The sequence below is a fragment of the Argopecten irradians genome, chromosome 2 (assembly GCF_041381155.1).
Source record: "Argopecten irradians isolate NY chromosome 2, Ai_NY, whole genome shotgun sequence".
NCBI classification, from domain to species: Eukaryota; Metazoa; Mollusca; class Bivalvia; order Pectinida; family Pectinidae; genus Argopecten; species Argopecten irradians.
The window spans coordinates 41,882,248-41,902,982 of record NC_091135.1 but is presented as its reverse complement, the minus strand read 5'-3'; the positions used below and the strand labels follow the sequence as shown (position 1 = coordinate 41,902,982).

Below are 20,735 nucleotides of genomic sequence, written 5' to 3'. Positions count from 1 at the left end.
CAATCCCCAAATATCCAGACACAAGAGGGAAGCAATGGTATACCAAGAGTAAATCAACTGTTATAAGGAATGACATTGCTTTGGATCTATTAGATGATCTATAAAATTAAATCATATCACTGTGTAAGATAAACAATCTATCGTGGAAAAACAACAATTTGTCATCACAAGTCTAACAACTTGCATAGAAAAAGTTAAACATCAGCAAAGTGTTTAAAAACTAGACCAATCATAATGCTTATGATATTCTGTCTTTATATATTACAGAGTTGTTTCCCTTGTGGGTAGGTATTGATTAAGACATCATTATTTTGTGAGTAAAATATTGATATTACATATTGAAACACACAACGTCATGATCAATACCTACCTGCAAGAGCAGATAACTCTTGCAAAGACTAAGATTTTCATCATACACTTTAACATGATTATCTATTGGTCAGAGGCTCAGGCATCCTAATCCATTGAACATGGTAATAACTGACCTCTGGTCATTTAAGAATACACAAGGTTATGATGGTGAAACATAACTAGAAATCCTGGATTAAAACTTTTGACCTACCAACTGCTCTATATGACTTAGAACTGGAGTTCAGATTTAGAAGTTGACCTTGACCTGCAGCTGAGAGATAAGGAAAACCAAAAAGTAAGACTGACCTCAAACTGTCACAAAGAACAAGAGATTTGTGTTAAGCTGTAGGCAAGAAGTTAACGAATGGGAGTGTAACCTTGAACTGCAGTCCGAAATAAGGCTTTACATTGCAGACCTCAGGTGCTAACTGTCATCAGGAGGTGAATGCTAGCCTTGAACAGCAGGCTGGGCTAAATCTGAAACCTAGAGAAAAAGTCAGTCTAAATCTGAAGTCCAGAGAGATTGGCCTCATATGACCTAAAAAGCCAACAACTACATATTGTATTAAGCCCATATTTTATGAGAATCAGTAGGATGTGATGAGCAATTTTCATGGTAACATATTCACCAAGTAATTTAGTATGATGCGACTATGAGTTTCCAGGCCGATATACGCATAAGCTTATTTGATAGGATGTGATAAGGAGATATTCCGAGGGAACACTAACAAGAATTTGATTACTGACAGTCTCATTATGATCCCCCCTGTCTGTGGTGTTAATCTACAATACAATTCACTTTATCATATAAACTATAGTTTATCAAATAGTGGGGTGACATATCAGACGACAGCCATACATTTCCCGCTTTTATTGATTTTCTTTATCTATTCAGTATTTTAGCGGTATGATGGAATACTAACTTTGAACAGTTCATTACAAAGCTGTCATCACAAAAGTCACCAAAACCTTCCCCGCCAGCCTTGACATGTGATGTTTTTTTAGTTTACATAGCTAATCACCAACCTACCATAAAAGTTGTGAGAAAATTGGATTAGATAATCATCTCTTCAGTGAAACCCTACTTTTATCATCTTAACTATGTCACTTTGACCTAGATACAGCGCCAAATTGAGTTTCCTATTATTTCAATACGCTGTATCCTGTTGATTGAGAAATACAAGTAACAACTGAAAAACATGGTGACAATGCAACGGAAATGGACCATATATGAAACGCACACAACATCACACAGGTAAACCAGATGAAATATAGTTAGAAAAGGTACACACAGGTCAACTTCATCATCATCGCTGTTGTTTCAGTAACCCTTGGTGTCTATTGAGGAAGTTTTGTTATACTCCAGAAAATTAGTTATGCGAGTGATATTTTTAGCTCATTGTAATGTCATACCTTAGATGGACAACGTGAAACCATTCTGATTAGAATCATCCATTCATGTCTTGTTTGTTACCTCTGCTTTGTCTGAACATCTGAAGGTACCGCATTAGGCGCAGTATACGCGTCATTAGTAACCAAAGCCATGAACAGGTGATTTTAATCAGATTGATGTCAAACTTGAGAATTCAAAATGGCAACCTAATAAATGAGATAATCTGTTGGCTTGAAGATCTCTAATCTGATCCTAATCATGTGTTATTTTCCATTACAACATAACTAAATCATATCTATAGGAGGTACAGAAAATAAACATCAAAAGAACAGACAACTAACACTAGGATCTGTCAAAATCTGTCAAACCTGGAGATATCTCATTTGTACTTAATACCAAGGTTTTCCCTGCTGCCATTATACATAGGAATGGTTACATCACAATATGCTCCTTTTATTCTTCCTCGGAGATTCCTTCGATTGGCCAAGTGCCAGGATCACTACATAGTTCCATTACTCTGGATACAAACATGTATTCTATTGTGTGGGAAGCGTTAAATATGTTCCTGTACATCGTCAACAGTGAAAGGAGCAAAAAGGTTTGCAGAAGATACAAAAACTATCTGTGTTTTATTGATAATTTTAAAATAGGACAGAAAGCATGACTAACAGAATCTATTTAGCTTTCCTGTCATCATTGTTTGGAAGATTTTTATCACCCTTCATTTCCAACATAATCAATACAACAAAAGATTTTATAATGACAGAGAGACTTTCTTCTTTACAGCAATGGTCATTTGCAGGATATAAATCAACCAGAATATAACAACACAACTGTGTACTATTATAGACCAACTCCATTGTATACAAATAAACAACTGTGTGTTTCTATAGCCCAAGTACACAGTAAAGAAACAACACATTTGAGGTTTTTTACAATGGTGGCTGCGAGCAGACATGAAATAAATAAAATTATTGTGTGGGAACAAAAAATTATTGTGTGAAAAAGAAATATTATTGCATGGGAACAAAATATTATTGCATTTCCATGAAATATTATTGCGTGGGAACGCAATATTGCATTCAAACTATATAATGATTGCGTTCGAACGAAATATTATCGCGTGGAACCGAAATATTATTGCGTATGAACGAAAAATTATTGTATCCGAACAAAAATAATGTTTTGTTTGAATGCAATAATATTACGTTCAAACGCAATACCATATCATTCATATATGATAATGAGCTCAATAGTTATTTCGTTCGAACGTAATAATTATTTTGCTCCCCCGCAATAATATTGTGTTCGAACGCAATCATTTTTGTTCCCACGCAATAATTTTATTCATTTCATGTACACTCCTAGTCACCATATTTTACAGACCATCTCCATTGTATACAACAGGCCCAGAGGGCCTGTAACGCTCATTTGGTTTGTAATGCCAAGTTATGTTCTGAATACAGGTGCATTGTTTCTTTTCTAAAGAAATTTTAATATTTACCTCTATTTCCACATCAGGCCCCGCCCTTCCTGGTCCCAGGGGGTCAATACCAAAATTCATACAAACTCTATTCCCTTCATCAAAGAATGCTTCTGGCCAAATTTGGTTACAATCCATGCAGAACACTAAGACTAGTAGCGATTTTAAGGATTAAGCTCTATTATCCCTATTTGGACCCGCCTATCTTGCCCCCAGGAAGGCAGATCCAAAATTTATACAAACTCTGTTCCCCTTCCCCCAATGATGTTTCTGGCCAAACGGGTACAATCCATGCAGAACTCTATGACTAGTAGCAATTTAAAGAATTTACCTCTATTTCCCTATTGGGTTCTGCCCCTCCTGCCCCCATGACATAAGCGTCATGACATAAGCTCACCGACCCTTCGGGCCAGGTGAGCTGAAAAACAACACAACAGCATGTAAAATGTGCATGGTTTTCTTTGTTACATAACTAGGCACTCAAACAGAAATTATTCTTCTTAAAGCCATTAAATCAATATTTCTGCATATGGAATGTAAACTTGGAGAATCCTTTCATGCAGATGCAGGCATTTTGACACCATGATGTATGGGAAAAGATGCAGAAATAGGCTATCAATTAAATGTCAGGAAGCAATGTAATGTAGTGTACAAATATGACAGCGAAATAGGGTTTGTCCGATTCTTGTCTCATTTATATAGCATTCATTGAAACGTGAAAAGGCTTGTGCTTCCAGTGAAATGCATAATGATGCACATCATCAATTGTGTTTACTGATAATTTACAAAACAATTTTGACATGTTAATGAAGGCCTGCCAACTTAGATGTGAACAGACATTAACCTTTGTTTGCTATATCGACAGCTTTTGCTTCTTGGTGATTTAGATCAAGGTTATCCAATGATTGATTTGAACAAAATAAGTAGCATTTAATAAAAGTAAAAAGGTGTTCAGGGTCTATAAGCATCTCGATAGCAACCTTTTGTGTCTCAACATCCTTCAGAACCTCTTTACCCTTTGTGTCTCTAACATCCTTCAGAACCTCTTTACCCTTTGTGTCTCTAACATCCTTCAGAACCTCTTTACCCTTTGTGTCTCTAACATCCTTCAGAACCTCTTTACCCTTTGTGTCTCTAACATCCTTCAGAACCTCTTTACCCTTTGTGTCTCTAACATCCTTCAGAACCTCTTTACCCTTCGTGTCTCTAACATCCTTCAGAACCTCTTTACCCTTTGTGTCTCTAACATCCTTCAGAACCTCTTTACCCTTCGTGTCTCTAACATCCTTTAGAACCTTTTTACCCTTTGTGTCTCTAACATCCTTCAGAACCTCTTTACCCTTTGTGTCTCTCTAACATCCTTTAGAACCTTTTTACCTTTTGTGTCTCCAATGTCCTTCAGAACCTCTTTACTTTTATTGTCTCCAAGATCCTTCAGAATCTCTTTACCTTTTGTGCCTCTAATGTCCTTCAGAACCTCTTTACTTTTAGTGTCTCCAAGATCCTTCAGAACCTCTTTACCTTTTGTGTCTCCAATGTCCTTCAGAACCTCTTTACTTTTGTGCCTCCAATGTCCTTCAGAACCTCTTTACTTTTAGTGTCTCCAAGATCCTTCAGAACCTCTTTACCTTTTGTGTCTCCAATGTCCTTCAGAACCTCTTTACTTTTAGTGTCTCCAAGATCCTTCAGAACCTCTTTTCCTTTAGTGTCTTCAACATCCTTCAGAACCTCTTTACTTTTTGTGTCTCTGACATCCTTCAGAACCTCTTTACCTTTTGTGTCTCCAATGTCCTTCAGAACCTCTTTACATTTTGTGTCATAGAAGCCATCTTCGAATTGGGATCAACCAGAGATATAACAACACTTCAATACTTTGTTGGGACCATGTCAGGATCATTTCATGCAAGTTTCAGCCAAATTGCACCTGTAGAGCTTGAGAAGAAGTTTAAATGTGTTTTCAAGATGACTGCTATGGTGGCATCTTGGATTTCAGATTGACCCAAAAAATAACAATACTTTGTGTGGACCATGTCAGGATCATTTCAGCCAAATCGCACTGGTACAACTTGAGAAGAAGTTCAAAATGTGTTTTTAGAGATGGTGACTGTGGTGGCCATTTTGTATTTCGGATCGACCTGAAAAATAACAACACTTTGTCGGGACAATGTCAGGGTCATTTCAAGCAAGTTTCATTCAAATCGCACCAGTACAACTTGAGAAAAAGTTCAAAATGTGTTTTCAAGATGGAGACTGTGGTACCATGTCAGGATCATTTCTTACAAGTTTCAGCCAAATTGCACCTGTAGAACTTGAGAAGAAGTTCAAAATAAGTTTTAAATATGGCGTCTGTGACGGCCATCTTGGATTTTGGATCGACCTGAAAAATAATGACATTGGGTCGGGACCATGTCAGATTATTTCAGCCAAGGTTCAGCTAAATGGCACCAGTAGAACTTGAGAAGAGGTTCAAAATGTGAAAAGTTAACACACGGCGGACTACAATAGACGAAACATGACCTAAAAATGAGGAATTGGGCTTTAATTAAGAGGTATGTATTTCTATTTTTTTTTGTATCTTTTTTAGTGAAGTACTATATTATGAATAGTTTATTACCAGGAATATTGCCTGTTATATAGGGTATATATAGAAACTTTGCATCTACTATTCCCTAGTGTACTATAGAATTTTCCTTTACATGTGCAAGTGTAGGTGTAACAGCATTAGTGATTGAAAACCCTGAATTACCCTATATAATGCTATTCACTTTGCCCTCCCCCTCAAATATGTACGTTCACAAAAATTATGAGACGTTTTTGTGAGCCTTGATAAATACAAATTCATGTCCAGGATAATAAATTGTCCTAGCCAATACACCAGCCAGACAATGCCAGACCATTATTCATTCCGTTAGACGGACAAATAAAAATATAAAGTACCCGATTTAATGGCCATTACGTCTATTACCATATATGGAGGTTATAGGATGTATATTGCACATCATTGATTTATTAGATGGATGCTTTAGGCACCTTTTAAAGGCAGAATAATTTTCAAATCTAAAGAAAATTGTGAAAGGAATGAGATGAGAGATGTTAAGATGAGTAGAGGGAATTTGTGAGCAGATGTTAGTGGCTGGTAGAGTTAAAGGACACCCAGTGTAAGTGATTGGTAGAGGGATGTGATGGGGAGGATAGGAGTGGCCTGTAATTGGTATAGGTTAGTGGATGTCGTGAGTAGATGTGAGTGGTTGGTAGAGGTTAAAGGACATCAAGTATTAGTGGTTGGTAGAGTAAGCTGATAGGCTATATGCGGGTGGTTTGGGTATAGGTTAGTGGCTGGTAGAGTTAAAGGACATCCAGTGTAAGTGATTGGTAGAGGGATGTGATGGGGAGGATAGGAGTGGCCTGTAATTGGTATAGGTTAGTGGATGTCGTGAGTAGATGTGAGTGGTTGGTAGAGGTTAAAGGACATCAAGTATTAGTGGTTGGTAGAGTAAGCTGATAGGCTATATGCGGGTGGTTTTGGTATAGGTTAGTGGATGTCGTGAGTAGATGTGAGTGGTTGGTAGAGGTTAAAGGACATCAAGTATTAGTGGTTGGTAGAGTAAGCTGATAGGCTATATGCGGGTGGTTTTGGTATAGGTTAGTGGATGTCGTGAGTAGATGTGAGTGGTTGGTAGAGGTTAAAGGACATCAAGTATTAGTGGTTGGTAGAGGAAGGCGACAGGCTATATGCAGATGTAGAGGTTATAGGTTAGTGGTTGACAGAGGAAACTTGTGAGTACATGTATCGGATAAGTTAGTGGCTTGAAAAGGAAAATGATGGGCATGAGTAAATGGTTTGTGGAGGCTATTGATGGGCAATATGTGAAAGGTTTGTAGTTGTTAAAGAATTGTGGTTGGTAAAGGTGTGTGGCAGAAGGAAAGTCAACTGTTACCTGTTATAGAGGTATTTCTATCAGTTTACCTGTAACCTCTGACCTATCACATTTGTTGTTTCTGTAGGTGAGTGGCTTGTAGAGAAAAGTAGTGGATATGAGTTTATAAATTTGAGGGTATCTGTAATAATTTGAAGAAGGTTTGGAGGTGGTATTAGATAAGAAGTGAGAAGTTTGTAGCTGGTAAGGTATTGTGGTTGATAGAGGTGTTTGAACAAGTGACAAAGTAAGGGTTCCTTATACATCCCTCAATAATAACAAGATAATTCTCAATATATTTCATTGTCAATATATATTGCTTTATATAAAATACAAGAAAAATAAACAAATTGACAATTTTGAGAGAATTTTATACTTAATTGGCGTTTGTTATGTGACAGTACTAGTATCTAGTAAATTACAGTACAGTATTTGCTTCACAGTAAATCTGCAAGGAAAAGTAATGAGTTTGTTCTAATGATTTGTTAAGAAGCTACTCTTTGATCTTATTCTACTGCTTTACTAAACCCTTTTGATGTTTTGTTTTAAATTACATGTTCATTCAAGTTGCAAGTCATCTAGTTTGTAATAGCATTTAAATTTTACTGTAATGGGCTATTAAACAGCTGCATTAACTACAGGTAGTCATTTCACCAATCAATCAATTATGGGTTGGTAAATCAATCAATCAGTCCAAATGACGTACTAATTATAACCTGTGTAATTTGTGACAAAAGCAGTGATGTGTGGTGCTGCAGTCATTTAAAAGTGACATGGTACTATTTGATTTGACTAGTACAAGTAAGCTATGAATAGTCAAGGGAAATCAATTAAATGATATACCAAATATTTCATAAGTGTGCATTAATCGACATCCTGTTGAATTGTCTAATCATCTTTCAGATATTTTTAGTTACAGTATTTACCTAATCAACCAAAAATACATGTATAATTTCATTCTAGAAATTGCATGATATAACTGGAAATCCCAGAGGCAACATTTGACTTATTTCTGGTCTATGGGATGTTAGCTCTTTTTGAATGATCTTTCTTAGTAATTATAATATTACTGGTATGTGGCATTGACAACACATACTGTTCATTTTCTCGTAACATGATTATTTTGAGGCAATTAACATCAGCTTATACCAGTATATACACATTACAGAGTCAAACCTGCTTTAAATTAGTGACTACCTCTATATAAAAATCACCTGCTTAATACGACCACTTTTTAGTGCCTAAATGGTTAATTTAAACACAATTTGAAGTAATTAATGTAAGAAATAGTGATATGAAGTTTGAGAAAAATCCCTTCTGTACTTTCTGTGAAACACTGATTGTCAAAAACTTGTTTTCAGATCATTTATAAAATGCAATTTGCATAACAGGGCATAAAGAGGGGCCTATTTACAAATGAAATTGGAACAAAAATACATTCAATACATTCTGATAAATAGTGATAACAAACTTCTATTGTCAAAATCAAAGATGGATACAAGCTGATTAATTGATCCTAAATTCAATATGAATCAGTATAGGCACCAAGGAGAACCAGTGTATGAATTTAGAGAGAGATTCCTTCAGTGATATCTCAGAAATATCTATTATACACTCCAATTGTCAAAATTCAAGATGGCTCCCTATTGGCAATCTCATTTTCATATCAGTCCTAAAATGCAATATGCATAACTAGGGGAACCTAGATATAACTTTTTTGAGGAAAAGACATCAATTTATATGATCAGTACCTGCATGGTGACTGTCAAAGATGGGTTTTGAAGCTGCAAACATGAGGTCAAGGGCTTGTTGTAAAATGTTGGAACACTTTATTTGAGATGAACAGATCTAGAGGGACTAGTGCTAGACCTCAAACAAAATGCATATGAATGCAGGATTAGAACCTTATAAGCAAGAGATGTTAAGAGATCACCATCTGATGTTGGGACACTTAAAATGGGAACAGAGAGATAACTCTGAATCTAGATCTAACATCAAAAAGATAATACAGAATGAAAATTTTTGTAGATTTTATTAAATTTTGACACTCCTTTATCATCAATTTCCATAGAAAAACTCATATACACTAATACATGTGATTCACCAGTATCACTGTTAAGTAGAGTCCATGAAAAGGTTTTATACTTCAGTTCATTCATCACAGAATACAATGCCATTCTTACATGATACATGATCAGTGTGTAACAGTACTGTTACGTCTGACAGAGTTACCTCCCCTTATCAGTATCGCGGTTCTGTAGTTCATCATATGACTAACTGTTACATCTACAGAGTTATACATGTATAATTACTTCCCCTCAACAGTCTAATCAACCTCTCTATAAGCTAGGTTTTAATTACAACTTTCTCATTGTTAAGAACCTTGTTGAAAATTGTCTCTTCATTTATGTATGGTCGTAATGACTGGAAGTATTTATCAGCATATTTGGTTATGATGTTTTAGTTACAGAATTTAAACTACTTTTTTTTTAAGTAACACAAGGACGTATATGAGTATAAATCCTTGGTAACACTTTCCTGTTGAAGCCTCAAAGTGAAGAAAATGATGATGTAATTAAATCATTATTAAAATATACCGATACTGTTTCAACAAATAGAGCATTTGATGATATCTTAACATGATAACATTATAATATCATTATAATATTATATGTACATTGGATCCAGCAAACAACTTCAGCAGATATAGCAATACAGGGCCAACAGCAACTTAAAACAAGTGCTATTGTTTTGGCACAATTACGTACAAAGCTTCTTAAAGATTGCATTTAATGAAACATGATATGATTGAAATGAAATCATACTCAAAAAGAAATACAAACTGTCTTATTGTTAATAGGGTTATTTAATTTTGCTTTTAATTTTTGTATTTTAATTTTTGATTATTCACCAACTAAACAAGCATACAACTATTTTTAAAATCGCGGTTTGAAATATCACACCCTGTCATCTGAATGATGCTTTCAATGTTATGAAGATGATTTGCAAAAATAATCCCCTGTGTTCCCAAAAGAAAATTTCAAAATTTTACACTCGCAAAATTTAACAACTATACAGTACATGTGTTATGACACCATCAATCAGCATATACCCTATTAACAATATATTATAAACATTAAATCAGAATTTGTATATAGTAGAATTCTTGTAAAAAGGAATTACATATTATATATTAGTTACATATACAAACTGTATACAAAAAATCCTATTATAATAGTGCCCTTTGTAATTGATTCAAATTGTTTTTGTGAAATCCAAATGTACAGTGCTGAATTATTATTGCTTTACTGTTTCACAGTATAAATAAGAAATTCTCTGTAAGAAAAGTTTTAAATATCACATCACATATCATAAATTCTAGATTGTACGAGACCAATAAAAACTTCTCTCACATATTCTGTCACCATCAACTAAACATCATGTAAACTTTTCATCGTCATGGTCTTCGACACGGTCCGACTCTAATTCGCGCATCAGTAGTGTATCAGGTCTCTGTGGCATACAGCGAATGGCTGCGGCTAAGGAAACGACGTGGATCTTCTTTGCAGACTGTTTGACTATGCCATAGTTCTGTAGTAGGGACAGAGCTTCCTGGGCATCAAAGTCAGCGTTCACCTCAGATTTACTGGTGATCCACGCCTCAATCTTACTCTTCAGCTCCTCTTCTGTTAAGCCTCCTAAAACAGTCAAAAAAACAGCTGTTGAAACAAGAACTCTTATTTAGAAACAAGAGACCACAGAAGGATCTTGACATCCACTATAGAAAGATCTACGTCTGAAAATTAAAAGAGCGATCTTTTCTCTGCTTTTCGAACTTTTCAAACATACTACAGTAACATATAAAATATGAGACAGATTGCTTCAATATTACCAGTTGGCAATCTTGCTCACTGATCGGTCTCAAAATGCAATATGCACAACAAGGGCCCAAGGGGAACCTGCATATGAAATTTGATACAGATCCCTTCAGTACTTTCTGAAAAATAGAGGTAACAATCTTCAACTATCAAAATCCAAGATGGGTGCCTGACGGCCATCTTGCCGATTGTTCGGTCCCAAAACGCAATATGCACAACTATGGCCCTAGGGGGAAATATGAGAAAGATCCTTTTAGCACTTTCTGAGAAATAGTGCTGACAAGAATTGTTTATGGACGGATAGCTGCAACATTGTAGCTCAAAAGACTTTAAGACAGATAATGGTGTTGTCCTTAGAGCTACAATTAGTGCCTATTACTGCTAATGATCGAAGCAAAGTCATGATCGTGTAAATCTTAATTCAAATGCTTGTATGCATCTTATTGTACTTGTTTTATATCGCTTACCTACAAGGCAATAAAAGTAAACGGTATAAAATATCAAATTCACAGCGAGACATGGCAAGTCTACAAATTGTGAATTTTACCTCTTTTGAGCTGTACGGTAGATATTAACATGGTCGTTATGTTTGTTGCAATATAGAATGTGCATGTATACGCATAAAGTAATTGGAAACCTACAACAAAGTATAGAAAATTGTGCCCAAGGGATTTTCTGAGGCAGTGCTCCACTACGACATATAGGGACCATTTTGTACCCAGCCAAAATGTATAGTAGGCCGGGTATGTATATTCATTCTAACAGACGGACAGAAGGAAGGCCTAGGGCGGACCACTGATGAAAGGCGATTTGAATAGCCCACCATCTGATGGGCTAAAAACAGTGAAGTTTGGTTCTATTTTAAGTTTATAACCAGTACAGAGTTATTAGATCCTCTACGCCGGACTCAAATATAGTAATTATTAGGATAATAGAGATTGTGACAAAGCCAAACCAAAGAAATACTTGGTATTATCTGATTTATAATTATAGAACATTTTGCAATAAATCAATGCTATGCTATGAAAATGGATATTTTTGATTGGGAATCAGACATTATTGCCAACTAAATGAGTCCTCAAAAACTACTATTGTTGCCAGAGTTGACAACTAATTCCCCTGCTGAACATATTTAGTAGTACATGTAACTCCATTAATAGGGGACAATGCAAAATCCGATAAAGTTTACTCAACTCCCCTTTATATCAGGGTTCCATGTACAAATTTCATCAAAATCTGTCAAGTAGTTTAGGAATAATTTGCCAGACAAATTGTGTGTACATGCAGACAGACAGACAGATGGACAGACAACCTGATTCCAGTATACCCCCCCTCCCCCTTAACTTTGTTGCGGAGGTATAAAAATACTATTTACATTTCATTAGGCTATTCTTTTCACTTACAGACTGGCTATACATTCTGTAGCTACCATTATATATTGGTCATTAATAACACGCTATAGTTTTATATAATGTATGCCTGTACGCACATTATTTTGTTTATCAAGAATGTACAGATATTCATTACTTGTGTCAGCTATACAATGTATCAGTCATTGGTCTACAATATTAGGATATCAGTTTTTTTAGTTATTTTCCGGCAAAGATGTTTCCAATTGTTATATCATCTTTTAAGTGCCTTGGGCACTAATTATAGCGAATGCGTTTTTTAATTTTTGAGCAATTTTCCTACGAAGATGCAATGTCAGATACAGTGCCAGATTTCTTACCTAATTCCTGTGGGGCCATGTCAGCCATAGCTTTATTCTTTACTGAATCAGGACGGTTAGCCAGAAGAAAGGAGTACACAAGCAAGGCTTCTTTGAAGCTCTCGTCCTCGGCTCGGTCAACAACTAGCGTTAAAAGGCCCCGATTATTGGCAATGTTGTTGGTGTACAACATTTGGAAAAGTTCTGCCAGGTAAGCATTGCGACGGTTCTGATACCTGAAATACAGTGTCCCTCCCACAGCAAATGTGACACCTGTCAAACCTAATGTCCAGTTCTGTAGTCCTGACATAAATGGCGATGCTTTCATCATCAGACTTACGGCGAATGTGGTTACGGATCCTCCAAGCCATAACTTATCAAGTTTTGTCATTCGTACCTTAACATCAGGCATTAACATTTCTAGAGAGTTTTTAGGAACATCTTTAAAGCCTTTAAGTACAAGTTTCTGGTCTTTCCTCAGTCTCATGGCCAAGGCAACACGTTTGTAGTATAAGCTCTCGCTAGGCCCTGGGACCTGACTAGGAAACAACCAATACCAGGCTTGTAGGTATAAAGGTGGTTTATCCTTAGGTAACGTCTTGCCGAGTGCCCAGATACGAAGGACATCAAACTTGGTTGAGTCATGGCTTACCTAATACAAAACAAGAATCAAAACTGAACATAGAAAATATACTGTAGATTTCTGTATTACATGATCTATCCTTTAACTCTTTTATCAGGTAAAAACAATGTGTGATCTTAAGATGTGTATATGTACTGATAATTTGAGACTGAAAATATCAGATCAAGGGAACTTGTGTTATTTTCTTCCTATTTTACCCAGACTCCCACTCCAACTTCATATATGGTCCTCCATGAGGACATCACAGCTCTCCAACTTACCCTGACTCCCAAACCAACTTCATGTTCCTCCATAGCCTTAGCTAGGACACTCTTTGGAAGTTCGTGGAAATTGGCCTTCTCCATGATTTTCTCCAGTCGCTGCATCAGCCAGAACTCATTGTCTACACGTTCAGCTTTGTTCCATTTCCTTGTCTGAATTGTGTCCTTGTCGGGGTTCAGGGGGTCAAACATCTCCTATTCAAAGGGAAACATTCAAATAGATAAACCACTGCAAAGCCGGACTACTGTGCTCAATAATTGTTCTATGTTGTATTTTGCTATTAGAAACTTCCAACAATTAAATTTGATGGCGGAAAAGCACTAAATGTCGGTCCAAAGATTGTTATTACATTATAAATTTAATTGCTTATAAACTACATACATATATTATCTGTCACATATGTCAAGCTTAGCATTGCTTACTAATAGCGAAATCAAAATCAGTATTATCAGATTGGACCTCCATCTGCACTTCAAAGTTATCATAAATATGATCAACAATTATTTGGGGGATGGGTAATTGTACTTGCACTTTTAAAAGAGAGGAATACAACTCTGACTTCTGTGCGAACCCAAACCTTAACAGAGATATATTGATAAAAGTTGTGTTAGTATAGTGAAATGTAATCAATGATAAGCTAGCAATTGTGAAAATATCTATCTGAATCAAGGGCACTGTTGATGCAGACTCTTAACAAGAGGCCTAATGGGCCTTAATGGTAATCTGACTATGAATTAGACAATAAATCATACGGTAGTACACAGTAAGTCATTAAAAGATGTTAGCCTATTTGATCCGTGACCTTGAATGAAGGTCATGGTGATTCATTTTGAAAAAGGTAGTCCTTCATTCCAGCATGTTACAGCCCCAATATCAGGTCCCTAGGACACCTATTCACAAGAAGTTATTTAAAGATTTTAGCCTATTTGACCCCTGTAACCTTGAATACAGGTCAAAATATTTCATTTGAACAAACTTGGTAGCCATTCATCACAGTATGTTACAGGCTAAATAACAAGTCTCTAGGTCTCCTAGTTATTCACAAGAAATCATTTAAAGATTTGAGCCTATTTGACCCCTGTGACTTTTAAGGAATATCAAGGTCATTCATTTGAACAAATTAGTAGCCCTTTATCCCAGCATGCAGCAGGTCCAATATGATTACCCTGGGCCTTTCGGAACTTGAGAAGAAGTCATTTAATTATTTACATATGTATCCTATTTGACCCCTGTGACCTTGAATGAAGGTCATTCATCTGCACAAACTTGGAAGTTAATCATCCCAGCATGTCACAGGCCAAATATCAAGTATCTAGGCCTCTTCGTTATTCACATGAAGTCGTTTAAAGAGTTGAGCCTTTTTGTCCCCTGTGACCTTGAATGAAGTTCAAGGTCATTCATTTGAACAAACTTGGTAGCCCTTCATCCCAGCATGCCGCAGGCCCAATATGAGTACCCTAGGCCTTTCGGTTCTTGAGAAGAAGTCGTTTAAAGATTTTAGTCCTTTTGACCCCTGTGACCTTGAATGAATGTCAAGGTTATGTATTTGAACAAACTTGGTAGTACTTCACACCAGCATGCTAAAGGCTAAATATCAGTACCCTGAGCATTTTGGTAATGGAGAAGAAGTCATTTGAATGAAAAGTGTACACACCGTGGACAGCGACGGCGCACAGCGCATGATGGCAGACGGTTCATGACAACAATACGTCATCCTGACCTTTCGGTTAAGATGACCAACAAATGACTGGAATTGATATGATTTTACTCAATTTCTTCTGATAATATTTCTGGTTGTAAACACTCATACAACTTGTGTTCAGTTATAACAAGTATTGTAAGGGTAATTTGTACACGTCCAATGTCCTTTCTTACCTTGGCCTGCTGTAACAAATAACCGATCAATACCTTACCTTGGCCTGCTGTAACAAATAATCCATCAATGCCTTACCTTGGCATGCTGTAACAAATAACCCATCAATGGTCTTTCTTACCTTGGCCTGTTGTAACAAATAACCCATCAATACCTTTCCTTGGCATGCTGTAACAAATAACCCATCAATGGTCTTTCTTACCTTGGCCTGCTGTAACAAATAACCCATCAATGCCTTACCTTGGCCTGCTGTAACAAATAACCCATCAATGCCTAACCTTGGCCTGCTGTAACAAATAACCCATCAATGCCTTACCTTGGCCTGCTGTAACAAATAATCCATCAATAACTTTCCTTGGCCTGTTGTAACAAATAACCCATCAATGGTCTTTCTTATCTTGGCCTGCTGTAACAAATAACCCATCAATGCCTTACCTTGGCCTGTTGTAACAAATAACCCATCAATGCCTTACCTTGGCCTGCTGTAACAAATAACCCATCAATGCCTTACCTTGGCCTGCTGTAACAAATAACCCATCAATGCCTTACCTTGGCCTGCTGTAACAAATAACCCATCAATGCCTTACCTTGGCCTGTTGTAACAAATAACCCATCAATGGCCTTTCTTACCTTGGCCTGTTGTAACAAATAACCCATCAATACCTTTCCTTGGCATGCTGTAACAAATAACCCATCAATGGTCTTTCTTACCTTGGCCTGCTGTAACAAATAACCCATCAATGCCTTACCTTGGCCTGTTGTAACAAATAACCCATCAATGGCCTTTCTTACCTTGTCCTGATGTAACAAATAACCAATCAATGCCTTACCTTGGCCTGCTGTAACAAATAATCCATCAATAACTTTCCTTGGCCTGTTGTAACAAATAACCCATCAATGGTCTTTCTTATCTTGGCCTGCTGTAACAAATAACCCATCAATGCCTTACCTTGGCCTGTTGTAACAAATAACCCATCAATGCCTTACCTTGGCCTGCTGTAACAAATAACCCATCAATGCCTTACATTGGCCTGCTGTAACAAATAACCCATCAATGCCTTACCTTGGCCTGCTGTAACAAATAACCCATCAATGCCTTACCTTGGCCTGCTGTAACAAATAACCCATCAATGCCTTACCTTGGCCTGTTGTAACAAATAACCAATCAATGGCCTTTCTTACCTTGTCCTGATGTAACAAATAACCAATCAATACCTTACCTTGGCCTGCTGTATCAAATAACCCATCAATAACTTTCCTTGGCCTGTTGTAACAAATAATGCATCAATGGCCTTTCTTACCTTGGCCTGTTGTAACAAATAATGCATCAATGGCATTTCTTACCTTGGCCTGCTGTAACAAATAGCCCATCAATACCCTTTCTTACCTTGGCCTGCTGTAACAAATAACCCATCAATAACTTTCCTTGGCCTGTTGTAACAAATAATGCATCAATGGCCTTTCTTACCTTGGCCTGATGTAAAAAATAACCCATCAATGCCCTTTCGTACCTTGGCCTGCTGTAAAAAACAACCCATCAATACCTTACATTGGCCTGCTGTAACAAATAACCCATCAATAACTTTCCTTGGCCTGTTGTAACAAATAATGCATCAATGGTATTTCTTACCTTTCCCTGATGTAAGAAATAACCAATCAATGCCCTTTCTTATCTTGGCCTGCTGTAACAAATAACCAATCAATGGCCTTTAATTCTTACCTTGGCCTGTCGTAACAAACAACCAATCAATGGCCTTTCTTACCTTGGCCTGTTGTAACAAACAACCAATCAATGGCCTTTCTTACCTTGTCCTGATGTAACAAATAACCAATCAATGCCTTACCTTGGCCTGCTGTAACAAATAACCCATCAATAACTTTCCTTGGCCTGTTGTAACAAATAATGCATCAATGGCCTTTCTTACCTTGGCCTGTTTTCTTACCTTGGCCTGCTGTAACAAATAACCCATCAATACCCTTTCTTACCTTGGCCTGCTGTAACAAATAACCCATCAATAACTTTCCTTGGCCTGTTGTAACAAATAATGCATCAATGGCCTTTCTTACCTTGGCCTGATGTAAGAAATAACCCATCAATGCCCTTTCGTACCTTGGCCTGCTGTAAAAAACAACCCACCAATACCTTACCTTGGCCTGCTGTAACAAATAACCCATCAATGCCTTACCTTGGCCTGCTGTAACAAATAACCCATCAATAACTTTCCTTGGCCTGTTGTAACAAATAATGCATCAATGGTATTTCTTACCTTTCCCTGATGTAAGAAATAACCAATCAATGCCCTTTCTTATCTTGGCCTGCTGTAACAAATAACCAATCAATGGCCTTTAATTCTTACCTTGGCCTGTCGTAACAAACAACCAATCAATGGCCTTTCTTACCTTGTCCTGATGTAACAAACAACCAATCAATGCCCTTTCTTATCTTGGCCTGCTGTAACAAATAACCAATCAATGGCCTTTCTTACCTTGTCCTGCTGTAACAAACAACCAATCAATGCCCTTTCTTACCTTGGCCTGTTGTAACAAATAACCAATCAATGGCCTTTCTTACCTTGTCCTGCTGTAACAAATAACCAATCAATGGCCTTTCTTACCTTGTCCTGCTGTAACAAATAACCAATCAATGGCCTTTCTTACCTTAGCCTACTGTAACAAATAACCAATCAATGGCCTTTCTTACCTTAGCCTACTGTAACAAATAACCAATCAATGGCCTTTCTTACCTTGTCCTGCTGTAACAAATAACCAATCAATGGCCTTTCTTACCTTGGCCTGCTGTAACACATAACCAATCAATGGCCTTTCTTACCTTGTCCTGCTGTAACAAATAACCAATCAATGGCCTTTCTTACCTTAGCCTACTGCAACACATAACCAATCAATGGCCTTTCTTACCTTGTCATGCTGTAACAAATAACCAATCAATGGCCTTTCTTACCTTAGCCTACTGTAACACATAACCAATCAATGGCCTTTCTTACCTTGTCCTGCTGTAACAAATAACCAATCAATGGCCTTTCTTACCTTGTCCTGCTGTAACAAATAACCAATCAATGGCCTTTCTTACCTTAGCCTACTGTAACACATAACCAATCAATGGCCTTTCTTACCTTAGCCTACTGTAACAAATAACCAATCAATGGCCTTTCTTACCTTGTCCTGCTGTAACAAATAACCAATCAATGGCCTTTCTTACCTTAGCCTACTGTAACACATAACCAATCAATGGCCTTTCTTACCTTGTCCTGCTGTAACAAATAACCAATCAATGGCCTTTCTTACCTTAGCCTACTGTAACATATAACCAATCAATGGCCTTTCTTACCTTGTCCTGCTGTAACAGATAACCAATCAATGGCCTTTCTTACCTTGGCCTGCTGTAAAACTCCATGGTATTTATTGCGGATTGACTTGTCAAGACACAGAGCAAAATCCTCAAATATCTTTCTCTCCTCATCATTCAACATGTCTTCCTGCAAGATGTGACGCACTATGGATGTCCGTGTGATAGGAATGTATTTCTCCCTGAAAATATGGAAATGTATCTTATTACGATTGTCTCCCCTTAAAAGCAATTGCATATACAAGCTTTCACTTCCTTCATATAATAATTCAATATCTTTGTACCAAAGTAGAAAAAGGTGAAATCTCAGAATACTTGAAACGGTTCATAATAGAATTAACTGAATAGGGCGATTCTTGTTTGTTATTCCATACAGGAAGCCAGTGACTTTCTTACTTGATAATTTTAGGGGCTTGTACCTTTCCATTTCGGAAAACAATGCATTGCATCTTTCTTGAAACAAGTATACATGTATTTTAGGGTTTTTCTGTATTTGGGAAAATATTTCCATAAAATTTGGCAAAATACAGCAAAATTTCTCTAGGAGAAGGGGCTTTATTCTGCCCAAAATGTACCTAAAATAAGAAATCCACAGAAGTGGATGTGTTGCCTGCACAGCATCACAAAAAAATAGTTTACAGTTGAAAATATCGTTAATAATTCGGTATAGTTATCAAGTCTCATAACTTGCAAATATTGATGGATTTTGACCAGTATCAAACCACTCCAAGATTTCATTGATATAAAGCCATATACCAAATTTGGTTGAAAATTGACAATAAATACTAAAGTTATCGAGCAGAAACCACAGCTTTATCTGTTTTGACGATATTGACGGATTTTGACCATTATCGCACTCATCTAAGAACACATTGATATGAAGCAATATACCAAATTTGGTTGAAATCGTACAATTAATACTTAAATTCGGTTGAAATCGTACAATAAATACTTAAGTTATCACAGGGAAATTGTTTCCCGTACACCGACGCCGATATAGAGATACGTTAGTGTCACCATTGCGTTGCAGGCAACACAAAAACCACTGGAAGATATATAATATATAGTCCATTAATTATGTATGCATAGTTCACCTGTATTTAGCATATTCTTCTTCAGCTTTGCGTTGTTGTCTAGCTAAAGCTGTTTCCTTTGGTTTTTCTTTAGTTATCACATCTGTATCAGGGACAGGTGACTTTATAACATCTGTTTTAACATCTTCCTTTGTGATCACTTCAGTCTTTTTAGCAGTGGTAGGAGTAACACTGGTAACAGGTGGTTTTCCATCTTCTTTCTTTTCTTCCTTTGGAACATTTCCAGTCTTCCCATCTGCACCACAGACTTGAAAAGTTGTTGATAGTGTCCTGGCATGTTGGTGACCATGGAGATTTACTTTAAACTTTCCACAATGAACAACCTGCATTAACATCAAATTATCAGAAACACTATTTATAATATAATTATCTTGTCACAACAGCACATGAGCATGTGTAAAACAAGAGGCCCAGAGAGAGGGCCGGTATCGCTCACCTGTTTTTTTTGTTGTTTTTTTTTGTGTTTTTTTTTTGTTTTTTGTAATTAACACAAAGACACTTGCAATTAGAAAAAATAGTAAAATTGACTCCAAAATTTGTTTAATTTTGAAACACAACCATATAATGATGCTATAGATACCATACAAATATGCTATCAAATACAAAGGTTCAGAGAGGAAGTAATTCATATGAAAATAGTAGCCTAATTGACCTTTTTGGTCCCGTGTCTAAGGCCCCAGGAAGTCAGCCCTATACTTTGCCATACTGTTTAATTTTAAATCCCCATCCTATAAGGATGTTACTATTGCATTATGAGTGCTCTTCAATGC

At 36.7% G+C, this 20,735-nt stretch overlaps 3 protein-coding genes across 5 annotated transcripts in view; all 3 read right to left on the bottom strand.

Moving 5' to 3' along the window:
• The window catches only part of LOC138315533 (uncharacterized), a 263,516-nt gene that overhangs the window by 82,310 nt on the left and 160,471 nt on the right, over positions 1 to 20,735 (bottom strand). Inside the window, exon 1 of one of the 3 annotated variants that reach the window (XM_069256628.1) lies at positions 729 to 831. The exons of the other annotated variants lie outside the window; for them this stretch is intronic. The gene's annotated coding sequence lies outside the window, so the exon portion shown is untranslated. Of the gene's footprint in view, positions 1 to 728; positions 832 to 20,735 lie in introns of those variants that run through there. 3 annotated transcript variants of the gene reach the window in all.
• LOC138316645 (myosin light chain kinase, smooth muscle-like) lies at positions 4,067 to 6,180 on the bottom strand. Its single transcript, XM_069258319.1, has 3 exons — positions 6,165 to 6,180; positions 4,785 to 5,056; positions 4,067 to 4,579 (listed from the first exon to the last, which is right to left on the bottom strand). Exons 1-3 carry the CDS (start codon positions 6,178 to 6,180, stop codon positions 4,067 to 4,069), a joined length of 801 nt encoding a protein of 266 aa, XP_069114420.1.
• Positions 9,158 to 20,288, bottom strand: LOC138315529 (transmembrane protein 143-like). The gene is given in 6 exon segments (XM_069256617.1): positions 9,158 to 10,842; positions 12,752 to 13,382; positions 13,634 to 13,828; positions 18,897 to 19,053; positions 19,966 to 20,176; positions 20,179 to 20,288. Coding segments are annotated over 6 exon segments (1,530 nt in total). The 5' UTR covers positions 20,255 to 20,288; the 3' UTR covers positions 9,158 to 10,582.